At 47.8% G+C, this 19,055-nt stretch overlaps 1 protein-coding gene across 1 annotated transcript in view; it reads left to right on the top strand.

Annotated features, from left to right (window-relative positions):
• The first annotated feature begins 4,150 nt into the window (after positions 1-4,150).
• The window catches only part of FRMD4A (FERM domain containing 4A), a 39,006-nt gene continuing 24,101 nt past the window's right edge, over positions 4,151-19,055 (top strand). The window contains exons 1-2 of the mRNA XM_019473713.1: positions 4,151-4,286; positions 11,333-11,474. Of these exons, the coding sequence (XP_019329258.1) occupies positions 4,239-4,286; positions 11,333-11,474 (190 nt within the window). The 5' untranslated portion in view covers positions 4,151-4,238. The remainder of the gene's footprint in view (positions 4,287-11,332; positions 11,475-19,055) is intronic.

The raw sequence follows: 19,055 nt of genomic DNA, 5'->3' as shown, positions 1-19,055 counted from the left end.
CCATGCCAAGCCGGGCTTTGCGGCGCCGAGCTGGGCTGAGCCATGCCGAGCCGGGCTTTGCAGCGCCGAGCCGGGTCGTGGCGAGCCGCGCTCCCCCCGCTGCTGTGCGGGGCTTACTGCGCTTGGTAGCTGGGAAGCCTGTAAGCAAGGGGCAGCGGGTACCGAGCTGGGGGCTGCTGCTTCCTTCGAGCGGGACATTTTGGGTTCGGGTGGGTGTTTTTGAGGATGTGTTTCCCTTCGGCTCCTCGCGGTATTTTTTTTTTTTCCTTCCCTCTGCTTTGGCACCTTCTGACCCCCGGGGCTGTGCGGCTCCAGTGCCCCAGCTGCGGTGCCGGCAACCACCGTGCGTGGATCGAGGGTTGCCTTGTCCCCGTGTTGCACTTGGAGCCTGGAGATGGGCACCAGATTTTGTACTCACATGCTTCCTTGTAAATAAATATTCAGCGCAGCTGAAAGGAATGGCACGGTAGCAGAGGTTTACCGGCAGTCTGGATGAAAGCCCATCAGTCTTTTTGGCACAGGAGTCCTTTTCTCTTACTTTAGAGACCTAACGTGGGAGAGAGTGAGTTCAAGTGGCTGTGCTGCATCTAATCAGTGCATTCTGCACCCCTTGCTCGTTTGTGTTAGTGGATGGTTACTGCAGACAGTGACCAGTGTGTGTATTGCTCTGTAAGTTGTTCTCACTAAAAGCAATGTCCCACTTGCGAAGTAAGTATCGATACGGCTGATGGAAACCAGCTCTCTTCCCAGACTGATTTGATGTGCTGCTGGTAGTAGTGTGTTTTTCTGATCGCTCAGCTGTGATCCTGTTTCACCTGTTTCCCGTGCCTATCTGTGTACTAATATATGTATTTTTATTAGGGGAATTTTGCATGCAGTTTCTCTGCTTATTTGCCATGATATGAACATGGTCACACCAATACAACAGTGCCTGTCTTCATAGGTGCATTTTGTTAAAGCAAAAACTGAGTAGAGCAGCTCATACCGTTCTGCAGCTCCAGTCAGCAGAGCCTTGAAGCATCTGCTTAATATTAAGCATGGAAATAGTCGCATGAAGTCTAGCAGAGCAAATTCCCAAAGTCAAGAATACGCTGGGAGATCTTCCAGCAGCGGGAGCTGGGGGTGGTGTACTCCGTCCCCCACCGAGCCTCCGGCAGCAGGCGAGGCGTCAGAAACGCGTGCTGCAAGCAACCAGCAGCGAGAAGCCCCTAAACGCCCAGGCTGGCCGTTTCCTGTAAGCAGCAATTGCAGGGAAAACAAAGCAAATAGCTCTGGGATGTTAAAATCATGATGATATTTGAAACTCTGTGTCATGCATGAAATGTGACCAAACAGAGGAACATCTTCTGTCTCATTTGTATTTAGATGATAGGAATCACTGACACAGAAGAGCTTCTGGGTTTTATTCCATTGCACTGATTCTCTGAATCAACACCAGGAGGACAAAACCCTATCCCAGGCTGTCAGCCTGGTACTTTCTCACTACAAGGGAATTCAGTTGATTGATTTTCATATCCAGAGAGTACCGCTGTCCAGGTCAAAATGGTATGCTGGCTGTAAAGCAGCAAGACATGTTGGCAGTGGTGTGGTGGGAACACAGCTTGGGTTGTAGTCTCCCGGCCAAGTGGGATGGACTCCTGCGAGGAGTTTTTCGGCGTGTGGAGGCGGAGGAATAGCCAACACAGTGCTCTCTCCGCATTCCTCTCTGTGTAGCCAAACCAGAGCCTGAGTCAGCGAAGCCACACTAGCGGGAGAGCAAGCACGGCTCCGTGGTTGTGGCCAGGGCTGGGCAGCACAATGTATGTTTTAAGTCCTGCCTCTGCCCGTGGCTTCCTGTCCCGAACAAGCCATTTAACCACTCTTCATCGTGGTTACTTATGCCATAAAGAAGGGAAATGATACATTTTAGGGGGTATTGACAGGGTTAATTCCATAGCGCATGTGGCATGCGTGGAGGGAAGTCATGAAGAAAACACCCATGGGCCATCTCTCACAGGTCCCCAAAAGACAGCTGTGAAAAGCAAGTCCACAACTCTGACCAGCTAAGTCTGCAGACTTTCTGACAGGGTCTGCAGTTTTGATGGGAAACATGTACAGATCCCAAAAAGAAAAAAAACTGGAAATCACTGCTTTTAAGATGAGAAGATGAATGGCTTGCAGAGTATGTTTCTGAGAGTTCAAAATGAGTAACTGCATTTGAACTGAATAGGATGACACCAGAATTAAGCCCATGTTTGAGTGTCTTAATGCCTTAGAGTCTTATATGCCAACGTATAGTAGTTTGTGTCCCTTAAACCAACAAAAAGCATCCAGAGTTGGTTCCCCTCTCCAGCCTCAACTTCAAGAGCACCTCCCAGCACAGCCTTCATTCCCTGTCCAGTGACAGGGATGAGGCAGCCCAGCACCCGTCCTCATTAGGACCATCAGCCGACGTCTTGTTGCATCCATGGAGAGTTTTCTCACAAGAACAATACTCATAACGGGACAAGGTCTTCTGCTCCAGTCGCATGGAAAGGGCTCAGCACAGGGTAACACTGAAACATGAGATCCCAGTTGTCTCAGACCTTGTTTGCATTGGCCGCGGCTGTTTTCTCAGAGAAATTTCACTCCGATTTGTAGTGTCACAATTTGACTTAAACACATTTTGCAGCCCTGATACAAGAGCTGTCAGCCCTCTCCCAGGTTGAACCTGCCTAGCAGTTCCCATTTCGCTGCAGAGTTTTTCTTTTCTTTCATTCTTGGCTGTATCACAACTTTCTTTGACCGTGTGACTCCCCTCCCCATGTTCACCTCCAATTTTGGACAGGGCAGTAACCCACAGGCACCGGAGGAGAGGTGGCCAGTGCAGGTACGGGAGGGGAACCACTGCCTTAGCAGGCTCGAGGACTTCCAAGTGCTGGGAAAAGAGTCGACCATCCCTTGCACTACACAGTAGAGCTCCTGGGCCGTCCTGCAGTGTCACCTCCACATCTGCATCACACAGAGTGCCTGCTGGCTATGGACTGTGGCAGCCGCTCCGTAACACACTGCTCCCCAGGCTGTCTCTTGCACTGGCCCACCTTCACCATCCATGTCCGTACGTGAAAGGTTATAACAAAAGTGTCACGTTTCTGAACTAGCCTGTGTATCAGTGCTCACATTCATTTCATAATCGTACTCCACCACAAGACTCTTCTTAACAGACTAGAGAGGAGGACCTCATTTATCTGGGGCTCTGTAAATCAGTGGCTTGGTTTACTCCAGCCAGTGCTACATCCCTGCAGTGGGAGGAGTTCTGCAGACCAGGATGCTGCGAGCCTGTGTGTGCTGGTGTGCTGGTGTTAGGGGCTCTGCTGGTGGGGTTAGAGTTGAGGGGTGGGGAGGAATAATCAAGCAGGTTTGTACAGCTGTGAAAGCATGGGGAAACCTAACCTGAGTTTTTTGGTAATATTTTAGGACAATTGGGAATCCCAGAGAGGAAACATTTAGCTCTTATTTTTCCTGTTTTTATATTCACTCAACTAATAGTTGAGTAACATTCTTCACTCCAGGGCACTAGGCAGCCCTCTCTGAGCCTCACAGCTCCCCTTTTCCATACCACGTGGCAAGTCCTGTTACATCTGTTTACAAGTGGGGAAATCAAGGTACCTGAAGAGTTTCTCCCACATTCTCTAAGGCAGCCATTGATCCTGTGGAACTTTAGTTGTCACCTGGGTCCTAATATTTAAGAGCCACCGTCCAAAGCCAGAGGTAGTGGAGGGTGTGGGGGCTTGGCCTCAGGGTGTCTCAGCATGTGATGAGACACAGAGGATTCACACATGCTTTGGCATTAGTGACTCCCCTGGGACATGTAGCAGGTCAGCATCAGCTTAGCCAAACCCAGGAATACAGTCTGAACTGGACAAACTGGATGATCTTTACTGTTAGTCCTCTGGAGCTGGGGATAACTTGGGGATAACTAAATAACTTGAAGAGTTATTTAAAAAAAATGCTCTCCTGGCTTGAGTAGCTATTTATTGCTGTTCTCTAAGCATTTTTTCCCATTAGCACAAGGGTGTGCACAGTAAAGACAGCAGCTTTTCCTATAAGGTCTGTGATAGGTTCCGCCACAGAAAACTATCTGAGGAAACCTTGGTGTAACCCCAGTTCTTTCTTTTCTCCTCTCCAGGGCATCTGTGACCAGGAGGACTTTTGGGCATAGTGGCATCGCTGTGCATACATGGTACGCCTGTCCAGCGCTAATAAAGTCTATCTGGGCTATGGCCATTAGTCAACATCAGTTCTACCTGGACAGAAAGCAAAGCAAGGTAAGCATGTTGGAGGTGGGAAGTGCATGTTGCAGTGGGTGAGTCCTTCTCACTCCCCATGGTCCCAGTAAGGTCAAGTCCAGATGGTGGCTCCTTTCCTACTCTCCCTTTCCACTTAAGATCAAAAAAAGGTAAATTGACTCAAAATATCTGCTGGCTTTGGCCAGTTTGAGGGAATTTGTATCAAATTCATATCTATGGGAGTGAGGATTGTGAGTGAGGGAAAGGTTGTACTGAGCTGTGGCCAAGTTGGAGGAGCCAAAGTTTGCAAGCTGATAGGGTCGTGTCCCTGTCTGGATGGTTTCCACATGTATTCTGGTTCTTGAACTGTCATAAAGTTAGGGCAGCTTCCAGTAACCGAGTTCAAAGTAGCTTCACACTCTACACCTGTTTCTGAATCCTTCTTGCTGTCCCTTGCTTTTTACTATCATATTTTCCTAGACATGAGGGGTAGGGATATTTCTCTCTCCACACAGAATCTTGCAGAAGAAGGAGAGGGGCAGGATGCTGACAGCCTGGCTTTATAAGGAACTGTCTTGATTTGGTGCTGCACAAATGGCTGCTCAATACACGAAAGAAACCACCTTGAAACCAGAGGAGTGTGCGTTTTCCCTCTAATTCTTTTCATCAACAGTAATTTTAGGCATACCCAGGGCAGCAGGAGATTGCTTTGATCACTTTGAGATCACTTTGAGACAGAAGAGAGACTTCTCATGCGGATGCCCCTCTCCATACGAGCATGCTAGTGTAAGACTTTAGAGAGAAGATAAAAAGTGTTTTGAGTGGGTACCTGCTTATACAGCTTCCTGCATTGACCGCCATCTCTGTTATCACCACAGGGTGATACCCCTCAAAATGGCTGAAACAAGCTTAACATCTTACTATTGCTGAAAGCACTGCCCACATTTTCAGGCAGGGCCTGCTCCCTCCCATGCACAGGCCCTGGCCCTATTAGGTCCCTTCATGAGCCAGTTTAGCTCGCTAAACTGACAGAAAAATCTTTCTTTTTCCTGTTTTTCTTTGTCGCATTATTTTTCTTCCAGTTCAATGAATTGAATTGGCTTGCTGAAATTATGTGAAGGGCCATCAGCGTGCACTCTAAACTCACCAGCTCACACTAAACCCTTCTGACATTGCTTTCTCCATCATGATCTCTCTGACTTTATTGTAGAGTGAGTAGGACTTTCGGATGCCTTGGGCAGAACGCATGGTTACACCCACTTTGGCCATGTCCCATCTAATGCAAAAAGACAGGATTCATCTTAGTTGCTGTGAGCTGTATTGAATTTAGGGATGTAGCTAACTTCCCACCCCTGCCTAAGTGCCAGCTGTGAATATGGACAAAATTGCATGCTCACCCGATACCAGGTAATGCTTTCCTGTCCCCCTCCTCTGCTGAGCACCACCACAGCAATGCATAGCTCTCTCTGTTTTGCTCTCAACAAAAACAACTCAGCAAACAAACAGAAGTTTATTTTTTTTTTTTTTAGCCAGATGGATTTGCTGATCTAGCTGCAAGGTATTTAGGTCACAAGCAACCAACAAACAAAAGGAAATTCCCTCCTCCTCCCATTTCTTTGATAAGAAACTGGGTCTCTTAAATGCCCAGGACTTCCCTTCAGTGACTTCTTTTGTTGTTGGCAGATTGTGTTTCAGTCTGATCTCCCCTCTCTCACACTCCTACAGACAGCACCACCCACCAGCCCTCGTTTGTCAACCTGTCACGTCTGTGACCATGTCAGTGTGCTTTGTCACAATAATCCCGGTGGTCACATTGAGGCTTTGAAGTTAAGGCATACAAATATTTTTGTCCCTTTCTCTTAAGGGAGCTGGTATTTTAGTCTGTTGTCCTCGTCTTTGACGTGACACAGTCAAGATTGATAGATCCATCAATTTTAATTGATCTGTTCAATTCATCCTGCTGGTCACTTCAGGACACTGTACCCATGTGCGCTTTGCTTTTGAAAACCAGTAAAACATACTCCAGAGTGGGGTGATGTGAAATGTCTTCGTTTCAGCTCTCAAGGGTTTAGACAAACATTTATTTGAGTTTCAGGTCACATGGGTTCACATCCCCTTAAATCTCAGTCCCCACTTCAGTTGAATCCCCAACTTCAAAGTAAAACTTACTTAGATATTCCTTCCTTTCATGTTCAAACTTGGCATTTCATATCGTTTTGACAAAAGAAAGAAAAATAAAAACAAACTTAGAAGAAAAAGCCTGCTGGAGCTCACTGCAACTGAGCCTTCACTCCAGTGGTATAGATGAGATGGCAGGAGATATGACACAGTGATAAAGCAAGCTTGAACTCCATGCTCCTCACATAACTGGGCACCAGTTGGATCTGGACCTTCTGCACAGCTCCACTGGAAAAGCCCCTTCACTTGATTTTAAAAAGAAATAAAATCAGCTTTGCCTGGATTTTGACCCTTTTGCAAGGAAGTGGGGTCCCAGCCTTCTTTGCAGCCTCACTCTGCATTGAACTCCTGCCAGTTCGCCAAGCTCCCAGCGTCTCGCTCCCCGCTGATCTGTCTCTCTCTCCCTGCAATTGAAGCGTAACATGGAGACTGAAAAGATCCCCAGCTTTCCAAGTGAACATGTCAGCGTGCAGAACTCCTGTCAGCTTCCCTTTTTTTCAGGAGACAGATGCAGCAGGACTTCAAGGCATGTCTTTGCTCTGTTGACTGCACTGAGTCAATCAAACGTTTGGCCTAGAAGCCTTGAGAAGTCTCTTTTTGTGGGAATCTCCAACAGCACGTTCCTCCAAGCGCAAGGCTTTTTGGCTGAATGAACCGGTAGAAAATAGGCCAAGGGTTTCAAAAAATCACCTGCAGCAAACCCCCATCACTGCAAGCAAGAGGGATAAATTCATCCCTAGTGTCCATCTACTCTTGCATTTCACTGATGGATTTTTCTTCACCCTCTGACCCTGTCAGAACAACACTGGGGATCAGTTTGGCCCCATGCTTTGAAATGACTCATGAATGAGCCAGTCTCCCTCCATGTAAATGAGACTTGGCAGGTCTGTGCTAAGTGCTTTAAAATTTTTGAGCCTGGAGGGACTGCAGGGCCTGAGGGAGTGCTAATGGGATGTAATCTAGCTTTCCACTGTTGTGCTGTCAGTAAAAAGTCTAGCCCAGGCCTCACGCTGGCTGTTGCTCAGTGGCCTGTATGAAATGAGCTGTTGGTCTGATTCCTGCCGCTGATGAGTGGCTGTCCAAAGCACAAGACCACCAGACACTGATTGGCATTGCTGTAGGCAGCAGAGGCAGCAGGGATTGAGCAGCATGGGAAATTAACCCCATTCCTCCCCATTCTTTTCAGGAGATGCTCCATCCCAACTGTTAGTGCAGGGCACCGTTAGCACAACTGTGGCCAGGTCTAAAACCTTCACTGCTGACTTCAGCAGGTTTGGATTGCACCTTCTGTGCAGGAAGATCACTCTGCCCTGCTGATCCCCCGCCTGCTCTCTTCTGGTTTGCTTTTCCTCTCTTCTGGCTCCAGGGATGCCAGGCTTCAGTCTTATGCTATTTTTTCATTTGCCCTATGTAGGGCACACTTCCAGCTGCTGCTGGCTTGGTGTGCTGACCAGGACCACAGCCTCCAGTTGCATTGCCTTCACTCAGCGTTTTAGTTAAGTGTCTAGTCAAACAGGTAGGGCCAGAGTGTGCTCTAATTTGCAGTCTGAATATGAGTGGAAATAAACTACAGGGCTTCTTGCTGTAACTGTCCTACAAATACAGGAAAACCACTGCCTCGCAGAGCAGGAGGGCAGGATCTGTCTGTGCAGACTTGGGGTTTGTACCTTTCCTAGACATCCGCTGCAAGGACTCAGTGCATTGGGTTAAGCAGATACTGGGTTTGATCAGTATGGCTGTTTCTGGGGTTACACAAGGCATACACAACCCTGCATATACGTAGGGTCATACAGCTTGTATGCACCTGCAGGGGATAAATCACCAGGATAGCAGCAGCCTGAAGGCTTGTTACCTCCAAAGTTCTGACATTGCAGCAAGACAGCAGTTTGTGCTCAGGCTCCTGATCGAAACTCAAGTAGCAGGAAATCTCATTAGATAAAAGCAGGGACCTTCCTCTTCACTTCCAGAGCTATTTGGAGAACATCTTTCACAAACCTTGTTTCTGACCAGGAACCTCAGATCCAAGAAGTTAAAAAAGTGCTATCCTTCTCCCGGAGCTGAGTTTGAGGAGGAGCTGCTGAAAATGAGAGGTGTCTAACTGGTTGTATCATTAGTTTAAGAGGGTCAGTACTGGTTGCTTGATCTGCTCTGACATCTTAGCAGGTAGTTCAGCCTCTGCACTCAAATAAGTGAGTGCACACGCCCTGCTCTTGAGGTTGTTGTCGAAATAAGCTTGTGAGGCATTTGGGTACCTCTGAATGGTAATGATAGAGGCTATAAATACCCAAGAATATTAAATTATGATAATACTTCTGAGAGTGTTTTCAGTATGAGGCTCTCCCAGTGCTGTCTTCATTTGAAGTCTTAAATTAATCTTAAAAATATAGTGTTCAACAGGGAGACATTTTACTTCCCTTATTATTTCATTGATGTGCAAACAGGCAGGGAATCGCTAAGATTTAACCTTAAGTGTCTTACCCAAAGTCCCATAGCAAATCAGTAGCAGAGCTAAGAGTGAAGCTCAGCGTGGTGAGCATTCAGCCACCAGTTCAGCCTTAGTTCTTGTTAAAATGATTTCTGCTTCCTGAGGATGTGAAATAACACTGAAAATCCCGTCTTGGCAAGCATTCCTTGTAGTCTCATCTCGTGTTAGTTCTGGTGGGAACAGATCACACCCTGGTACGTGAATGTCAATCAGCTTCTGATTTGTTAGCACTGTAATGATGTGCCCATCACCTGAACTGTATGACTAGGGCCGAGAGTCTCTTCTGGCCTTGAGGAGGTGCAGAGGTGAATGCTCAGGTGAACTGGGGTTTCACCATCCTGTTGAACGTAAGTCTTTGTGCGGCTGGAGAGCCTCGGCACAATGTCCCAACAACTTTCTGGGTTCTGAGAAATAAAAATTGCAGGTCAGTGGCCCTGTGAGGCCAGGCTAATTGAAGCTCAGCAGCACAGGACTTGCGAGATTTGGGCGATGGGCTGAGCTCCAAGCTCCCTCCATCCATGACTGAGGAGCTCACATGAGAGTCAGCGAGCAAGAAGCCAACTTCCAGTTCAGAGATGAAATAGCAGTCATCTTTGTGTACCATGTTACAGACAGCTAGCTTCTTCCTGGTTGTCAGTTTCCTCCTTGTTAGCATGGCTTGTTACCTGTAGTGAATTCAACAACCAATACATAAAATAGAGCTCAGAGCATAAGCATTAGTTCAGAAGAGGCAGGAGGAAATTTTCCATGTGGACAGATTATTCCACAATGGCTTAATGAAAAGTTTCTGTATTTTTTTTCTGAAGTGCCTGGAGATGACCCCAGTCAGAAATGAGATAGAGGACTAGAGAGGCTTTGGGGTTGTTCTGATGTGGCAGTTGCTATTTTAAGGGGATCCGATCCTAAGGCTGTACTGGTCACGAAAAAGACTGAAAAATTCTTGTGGCCACCCAAGACACCCTCATATGTAGGGTTATTCTTCCCGGTAGTGCTAGGGATATAACTGAAGGGCCATCCCCAGCAACTTTGATCAATGTTCTTGATCTTCTTGTTCATGTTAAGCACCTGCTAGAGGCTGCTAGGAGAATGGACTGGAGATAGATGGTGAGGTACTAACAGTGGGGTTTGTATTGCAGAGGCAAGGCAGCCACTAGGACTGAGTTAGCCCAACCCTGCAAGCAGCCACCGTGCTCATTTCATTGCTCAGTGCTGCTAACCCCCCTGCCCTGAACATTTTGTGCCTTTGTTGGCTCTGTGGACATAACCACAACTGAGCTCACTGCTCAACGAAGAGAAAGTTCTGGAGTTATCTCACCTGAACTTTCTGGGCATCTTGTTGTCTCAAGTCCTTCCATAACCAATGGAGAAAGGATGTCATCTTAGGAAGTCAAGTCATTCCCTCCTAAGATAGGAGGAGGACTAGATGATCATTGGAGGTCCCTTCCAACTGAAATATAATACAATATTCTATTCTATTCTATTCTATTCTATTCTATAGGTTTACACAGTATGCACGTTTACTTTCCCCTGGAGGTGCCTAGATTGTTGACATTTGGTGGTGTGCAGTGGCTGACTCCTTGCCCTAGTGTGGCCAGTTAGTTACTGAGCTGGGACCGGCTGTTGTTTCTTGCTGGAGTAATGTTAATGCTTTGAAGAGGTCCTTCACAGTAGGGGCATTGCATGTGGCTTGTTAGTCTGGACGATAACCTGAATGTGTTTTCCTGAGTATTTTCTTATTCTATAGGTTTACACAGTATGCACGTTTACTTTCCCCTGGAGGTGCCTAGATTGTTGACATTTGGTGGTGTGCAGTGGCTGACTCCTTGCCCTAGTGTGGCCAGTTACTGAGCTGGGACCGGCTGTTGTTTCTTGCTGGAGTAATGTTAATGCTTTGAAGAGGTCCTTCACAGTAGGGGCATTGGCTTGTTAGTCTGGACCATAACCTGAATGTGTTTTCCTGCCAGTATTTTCTTCCAGCTTCTCATGACAGCCCATTTAAGCCATGTCCTCACTGTGTCTTGGTCCAAAGCTCATTGCAGATTTGGAAAGGCCCCTCCTGGCTTCCTTTAGATGCTAGAGATGGTCTTTAGCCTTCAGGCTTTGCAGTTTATTATGTTAGCATTTCTGAAGGTTTCTTATTGTATGTGGTTACACAGTGACTCCATACATAGTTTGTTTAAGAGGGAAAAATGTGCATGGCAAAGCAGAGAAAATAACAAACAACAGGAAGCAATGCCAGAATTGTACCCACTTAAGAATGTAAAAAGTGCAGCAGTGAATACCGTGCCGGATTGCTTCTATTCTTGTAAAATAATCCAAGTTTGCTGTGGAGGCCTGTTTCCTGCCACAGCAAAAGGACTTTTTCCTTCTGTGAGCTTTAAAGAAGCGCTAGATCATTACTAACTCCTGTGTCCATGTCCAGTCCAAGATTCATGCTGCAAGAAGCCTGAGTGAGATTGCAATTGACCTGACTGAAACTGGAACGCTCAAGACCTCAAAGCTGGCCAACATGGGGAGTAAAGGCAAAATTATCAGCGGCAGCAGCGGGAGTCTTCTGTCATCAGGTAGGTCCTTTATCCTGTAACTGGAGAGAATATGGTGGGAAGGGCCATGGCCATGGTATAATGGGAAGCAGCCAGAAGCTGCACTGCAGAAATGAAAGTCACTTCCCTTTAGCCTTTCTGTCTGTCCAGGTGTCAGTCCATCTCTCAGCACGTTGCCCCACAAACAGCACAGGCAGCAGCCTCCCCCTCTGTCATTACCGCTGCTCGTTTCCTCTTTGGCCCCAGGATGTCAACTCCAACCTCTCACTTTCCAGCTGAGACTTGGTCTCTCTTCACAGTTTCTACCATAACCACCCCTTGGCACCCAGCTCATCCCTAGGCAGATGTGTTTGTGAAGGAGCCCTCAGCCAGCAGTGAGGAAGCAGTCAGCCAGTGCAGCTCACTAGGGAAATGGAGGCTGGGAATTGGTGATGTCCTTCAGCAGGGACATCAGGCAGGGTGGCTTCTTCGCAGAGTGCCCATCTGCTTTGCCTCTCTGTTGCTGGAATTTGCCTGGTGTCCCAGGCTCCAAAGAGCTATTCCCTAGCACCCTCCACCATACTAGTGTGGGGACCTAGAGGTTTCTCTTTGTGGCTTAGAGCACCTTCCTGTTATGAGGAAGACATAATCTGTGAAAGAAACCCAACAGAAGTTGACACAGAGAAGAGCTAGAGCATCGAAAGAGAAGGACCAGGGAAGAGGAGTCAGGAACTTGTCTGTATTTCTTTGAAACTCTTCTGTCAGTCTGAACGGGGCAAGCTGTGTGTAAATCAGTGCTAAACATCACTCCAGGAGCAAAGCAAGGATTGACAGTTTGCGAAGAGCTTGAAGCTGCTCAGGTGAGAAGCTCTTCAGGAGGGCAAAGTTGCTGGTATCACTATAATTAACAGTTCCAGTCAATTAAATGCCCTCTGTTAAGTGTCACGTCAAGTTATCGAAATCCATTGTTTTGAGATGTGTAACACCAGAGAATAACCTTCTCATGCTTGACAAGAGTCCATCTAAGAATACACATGCTTTAAAACTGAACCTACACTGGTGTAGTAGATGAGCTTTGAATCACTGTATCCTTCATGTCTCTTAAAAGCCACCCTCTCCTGCCTGGAAAATGTCCAGCGAGGGGTTAAAATGTGCAGTGCTTACAGAGCTCCAGAGCAGCCTGCTGTGCAGTTCCTTGCCTTGCCTGCAAACAGAGATGCCTTTCTGCTCCTTAGGTGTTCCTGAGGAAGTATACAATCCACCGTCTGTGCCTCCCATCGCTTAGGGAGTTGCAATAGCTGAGCAGCTCCCGGACTGGTGTTGGGTTGTTGGAGCTCTTTGTTTGGCATTTTTTCCAGCTCTCCTGCTGGAAAGTAAATAACGTTAAGTACCCTAAGGAAGTTCTTAAGGTCTTTCCAAGATCTCAGCCTCCTGGGCACCATTCCCAAGTTTGTGAGAGCTACTTGGTAGTAATCCTGTTTTCATGTTAATACACTGACTTTTCACCTTCCTGGAAAAAAACATGGGGGTCTGCTTCTGCTCTCACACTGGGGAGCAGTAGCCAGGTGAAAGCCAGCAGAAAAGCAGGTCCAGAAAAGCTTCTGTAGGGCCAGCACCTATCAGGGTTACGTGGATGGAAATACCAAACTGCGAGCTGCCCATGCTTTTATTTCTGTATGGTTTTTTGCTCCCTGCTCAAATCCCTTCTGGCTGAGGGTGGGGTTTTCAGACTCAGCAGAATTGCACTAGTGACTACACTCGTGCAAAGTTCATTGACCAGGTGAGTCATTTCTTCAGGCCTGGGTAGGTGGATCGGTCTACCTGGACGCCTACGTAGGACTGTGTGAACCTCTTTTTCAGTTGAGGTGCTGCTGGTGGGCCAGGCGAGCGTGGCTCCCTCCAGGTTCCTGTGTTCAGAGCTGCCTTTAGGTCCTACCAGCTGTGAGGACAGGGCTCTCCACAAAATGCTGTGGAGAGCTGTGGGATTTGCTGCTGCTCTGTGCCTTCCAGCAGCTACAAGCAGCTACAAGGAAGTATAGAGAGAAGATGTCTGGCAGAGGAGGACAGATACCAGGGAATTGGAGACCCTGGATTGCTTCCACACAGTCACCCAGACCCTTCTGCTCCAAGAGCTCCTTCCCTCGAGGTCGGCTGGCTGAGGTGATCCAGCCCTGTCCCACTGGATGGGAGGGGGCATTCGCCGCTTGTCCCGCCGGGCACAGTCACTGGTTCCGTCCCAGCCTTTGCGTTTCCTCCCATTGTGCCGAAGATTGTCGGCACACAATCACAACAATGATGGGTTATCGCGGTACAGCCTGTGCACTAGAGAGAATAAGTGCAAATGATTAAGTGGCCACAGCAGATTTCCAGGCTATAAATACCCCGAGTGACTCGAAGTCACAAGGGCAGGACTGAATCTCTGTTTGCCCCCACTTCCCTACTGTTCTCAGTCCTTTTTTCCTGGAAATTACTTGTAGCCATTTCCTCTCTCCATCTCACTCCTCCTCACTGAAGGGACTATCATCAGTGCCACGAGGAGCATGCTGAAGCTGGCATGTCTCCCCTGGGATTGCAGCAAGGCTGCAAGGAAATATTTGTTGTTGCTTCCAGCTGTCACACTGTCTGGCCAAGATCCTGCTGTGCAGTGCAAGACAGTCGCTGCCCCACATCACTTACAGTCTCAAGACACAGCAGAGGGTAGATGGATTCTTATACTGGAGCAGTGACTTCCCCATGGTCACAGCAATTCAGGGCCAAAGCCTAAGCTCCTCCATGTTTCCCAGGCCCTCGATCTCAGTCTGTGTCCACTGCAGAGTTGTAAGTTTGATACTTGATGCTCCCAAGTCCATTTCTGACAAGCTCGCTCTTTAATTTTTGTCTTCGTTTTGGCTCTGAAGAGGGCCCCCAAAACGGTGGGCTGCTGGGATTTAGCTCAAGGATCTTCTGCTCAGGATCTCTGGGTCATCCCTGGACATCTGGGGCAAGATTTGCCCAGGAATAAAAGCTCTGCTTTCACACTGGCATGAACCCTAATCAAAGCCAGCAGAGATAATTATTGGAGCAAAATCAGGTTAGGTCTAAGACAGATTTTTTCTTCAGTCTGTGCCCTAAGAGCTCTGCCAGGCTCCTGACTAGTGAGGAGTCCTGTTATTGCTGGGTTATTGTTGGACTGAACCCCAGACCACCACCTTCATCTCAGTGGGCAGAGGAGAGACCACAGAGGAGCACCTCTGCTTTAGCTCTGCAGACATGTTCGAGGAGCCTCCGGCCCCCTGAGCCCTGTTCCTTCATCAGCGGTGGAGGTTTCCTGTGTAGGGGCCTGTTTACGTTTGAAAATGCCACGACAGAGCCCAGCCAGCCAGTTCCCCAGCCCCCGCTGCTCCATCTGGTGGGGCAGCCTCCCAGCTGGACCGCCCCAGCGGGTGTTGGAGCGGATAAACAGCACCCGCACGGCCTCCGGCAAGGCCCGCGAGCGCGGGGGCTCGCAAAGACGAGTCACCCACAGGATATCTGAGCGCATCCTGTGTGGAGCAGCTCCAGCTGGGCTCCCGCGCGCCGCGGAGGATATCCTATTTGTCTGGCAGAGACAAGAGATAGCAGCTGTCTGAGGTTGCTGGCTGTTGTGCGCTGACATCCTGGCGCGGTGAGTCATCCCAGGCTCTGGCACGGAGCAAGCGTAGGGGGACCTCCCCTCCCTGCTCGGGGGACAGCCTTCCATGGGGACCTCAACCAAACGCCAGCGAGCTGGAGCCAGCAGCCGGATGTAGCATGAAGGGTTTGCCATATTTAGGTGTGTTTTTCCTGGAGCGGGAGACTCACAAAATGAGAAAGAGAAGAGATGCCTGGATGCTCTTGCCTCACCACTGCTCAGCTGCCTTGTTGCATCTCCTTTCCCCTCACAGATGCTAGCACCAAGCCTTGGCTCCCTCTGCTCTTCAGCATCCCATCTATCCTCCCTGCTTATTTTCATCTTTCTCATTTATCCCTTTTCCAAGCTGACTCCACTCCACTAAAATAGGTGGAGGAAATGGGAACAAACAGTAAGTCACTGGTAGGGCTTTCCTCTTCAAAACGGTGGCTCATGTTGCTGGTCTCGTCTCTTTGACAAGCTTTAAAACAAAGCTTGTCTTGGAGCCGACACCTGGTAGCCAGGAGCCCCTGCAGATCTGCACAGGCACAGCACATCGCCTTGGTCAGATCCTTTGGGGGTGTGACTCACTTGCTTCATGTCCCCATCAACATCACCAAGACTGTCCTGACATCACTGGTATTGGAGTGATCAGAAACCAGCCTGTTAGCACTGGTGAAGAAGCTCAGCCATGAATTCTGCTGGAGGAGTGAGTTGGGCAGGGAGGATCATGTTCTCCCTCCGTTTCACAGCTTGTGTTCTCCTGAATGTCAGTGGATGAAGAAATTGCCTGGAGAGGCCAAGTGGGTATCAGAAGATGAGTAGTGTATCCACACACTAATAGGGTATTAAGCGGATGTTCAGGTCACCAAGACCTGCGTCCCGTCCTGTATGCTAAGGAGGAAAGGGCATGTACGATTGCCTTGGCTTTGAAATTAAACCAGCAGCATCAGCTATAAAAACAGGCCCAAATTCAGCAGGTTCCTGGTGCCCACCAAAGAGATGGCCCTGTGCTTGCTACCCGGTGTGTTTTCACAACCCTTTTTCTTTTAGGGACATTAAATGGTTCTGCAGAAGTGTGTGTTAAAATGCAGAGTTTGGTAAATCTTTGCACAGCAAATGGGCAGGAGGCTAAATAATAATTTTCACCGAAAGGTTCAAAAGCTATACAGGGAGATTACATATTTCAGCAACATTTCTCTGGTTTACTGCATTAGGAATTAGCCCTAATTGTGGGAGATAAAATACCTGAGAAAGCCTCCCAGTCAACCGTTTCTGTCGCAGTAGGAGTCTCTCGTGTTAGGACTGATCTTTCAGGACTGATTTTTCTCTGTTGATGATCCCCTTTGGAAGGCACTGGGCAGCCGTGACTCAGTGAGCATCATATTTAATAAGGCTGATTTAAGGTAGTATCTGCTTGATTGGTTTGGTTTGTGCCGGTCTTTGATTATTTCTTTGGTTGTTTTTATGGTCTTTTGATTTGTTCTGACATTTTTGGGTCAATTGCCACTGGGTTTAGAAGTGGGTCTGTGGTCACAGCCTTGCTTGAGGCTGGATTAATACATATTTATAAATAAAGAGCCTCTAATGCAAGCTGTAGGCACCCCAGCAATACAAAGCACTGTTCTCCGCTCCTTTACAAGCATCTCACATGGGTGTGATTCTCTTGACTGATCAAGTCTCCATTTGCTTTTCACCTGTGAGAACAAGCAGAGAATCCAACCCATAAAAATCTAATAATACCCCCCAAAATAGTTCAGCTTTTAAATTAAACAAAAAAACCCAAAACAGCTATAATAGAACAGTTTCTGAAGGAGAAACCAGGAAGGTCTGAAGAAATAAGTCCTGCAGTATGCCCAAGGGATCATCCAAGTCAGGTATGGTCAAGCTAAAATATTCAGCATCACAAGCCATGAACTGGGTACCCTGTCCCCTGGCCTTTGAACCCTCACTACGCTAGAAGAGTTTGTGATACGAGGACTCAATTGGAAAAGGTTGATTTGAACTGGTTCATTAGTGCCAAGGAGTGGTCGACTTTGGTTTCAGCAGTAATCCCATTGCTTAACTCGGAATGTGACAATGCACTTCCAGATCTGCCCTAATTCCTTTACTTTCTGGGAGGGATGAAAAAGGTGGCAAAATGTGCACTCAGTAGACACTGCCACTGACCGCATCAGGGTTGAGACCAGCGTGGTCCTCACACAGGGTGAGCACAGCTGGAGCAAATGCTGTGAACTGTCTGTGCTTGATTTGGATCCATACCAGCTCAGCCAGAAGCCGTTTGTTTCCTTCTTGTTGGCACACCCCGAACCAGCTTAGGCATCTAGTCAGGGTTTAGGCTATTCATATGCTTTTAAATGTTTCAGCATCTATGTAGCTGCTGTGGCAACCCGCAGCGCAAAAACGAATAGCTTTTGAAAATAAATCTGAGGCTGGTGTGGAGGTAGGGAGCAGAGAGAGGAAGGAAAGGGGAAGAGCAGTTGAAAGGAAAATGTAGGTCATTGAAGTTATCCTAAAAGAAAAAAAAAAAAGGGTTGAAACATCTGCTGGAATCATGAGCAACTTTTTACCGGGACTCAGCGGTTTGTTGGCAATTCAGTGAAGAAATTCAGCAGTTCAGTTTTTGCTAGTAACTGCTCACCAGGGTTACTATTAAGAATTTACTAAACACTAGAGTGGGCTTTTCCTGCCAGTGCAAATACAAGGCTCCTGTAGAAGATCCCATCAAGTTCCTGCAGCACAGATGTGTTTGTAGAATTGAGTTTTGTTGCTCTGTGAGGGCAAACCCAAATGAAATGAGGATGACTACAGCAACTAAACAAACATCTTACCATGAGGCTGTCCTCCTTTATCTGAGGATACTCAACCTGACTGACCTTTAGAGAGCCCTTTTTCCACCTCCCCCACTCCAGGACAGCCCAATAAAAGGTGTAACAAATGGGGGTGGTGCTTCACAGAATAAGTGCCAGCTGTCTTCCTGTATAAAAACTGCAGAAATAGTGGTGGAAAAGATCTGTGAGATTCTCTGCTTCCCCTGGGCCAATGCAGAACTATTTTATGGCATGGGTTGCCTCAATCCTCTTTCAGTTTAACTTTAACGGTCTGCTGGAATAGTAGCAATGAAAGATGAAGCTGAAAGCACAAATTTCACTCTTGTTTTGCTGCCAAAACAAAGAGTTGTTCCCAGGTTCCTTCCAGAGCTCTCTGAAATGGCAGCAACATTTTCAACCTCCTTGGGCTAAGTGTCCTCACTGTATGCTTGGAGGCCAAGCTGCAAATGTATCTAGAAGGCCCCTCTCACCCCCATCCTACAGATGCACAGAAAACTCCATGTAGCATCCTGTTGTATCTGACTCCTACAGGTAATAAAGGTCTACTTTCTCTGTACCATTGCCCTAGAGGGGCAGGGGAGCCCCCCAGAATCACCCTGGGACAGCGGGTGCTGAGACCACTGAGGACCCTCTAAGGACTAGGAGTGAACCCCCTTGAAAGCATTGCCAAGTCAAAGGTTTTTCTGCAGGCATAAACCTACAGTACCCCACAAGAAGTCCCTACAAAGCACTAGGCACAATCCAGCTGTCTAAACGTAGGTGTCCAGTGCCATTTTCGGTGGGTTAGAGTATCCCACTGCCTATCCAAAAGACTGTGGGTCTCACAGGGTCCTGGGTCATATCTGCCACCCCATGGAAGACATCTCAGATACTTAGATCACCTCGACACTTCTGTTGAGGCAACAGCAGCCCTGTCTGTTCAGCCCGACTCAAGACCCACTATGGAGTTTATTAAAAAGGGATCAGATGCAGACTTAGGCTGAGCTCCAGAGCTGTGTGTGGGGCAGAGCTTTAGAGTGTGTGGAGCTGTAGCTGTCAGTGTCATCTGTGGACATACATGGGACGCTCCTGCTGAATCCACCACAGATACCAGAACTCAGCTTTCTGTAAACCTAAGGTGGATGCTTTGAACTACAGCTGTAGCTAAACAACAACCAGTAATAT

The sequence above is a fragment of the Aptenodytes forsteri genome, unplaced genomic scaffold (genome assembly GCF_000699145.1).
Source record: "Aptenodytes forsteri isolate BGI_AS27 unplaced genomic scaffold, ASM69914v1 Scaffold87, whole genome shotgun sequence".
In the NCBI taxonomy this organism is placed as follows: Eukaryota; Metazoa; Chordata; class Aves; order Sphenisciformes; family Spheniscidae; genus Aptenodytes; species Aptenodytes forsteri.
The sequence above is the reverse complement of the archived record's forward strand: the minus strand, read 5'-3'. Positions and strand labels throughout refer to the sequence as shown.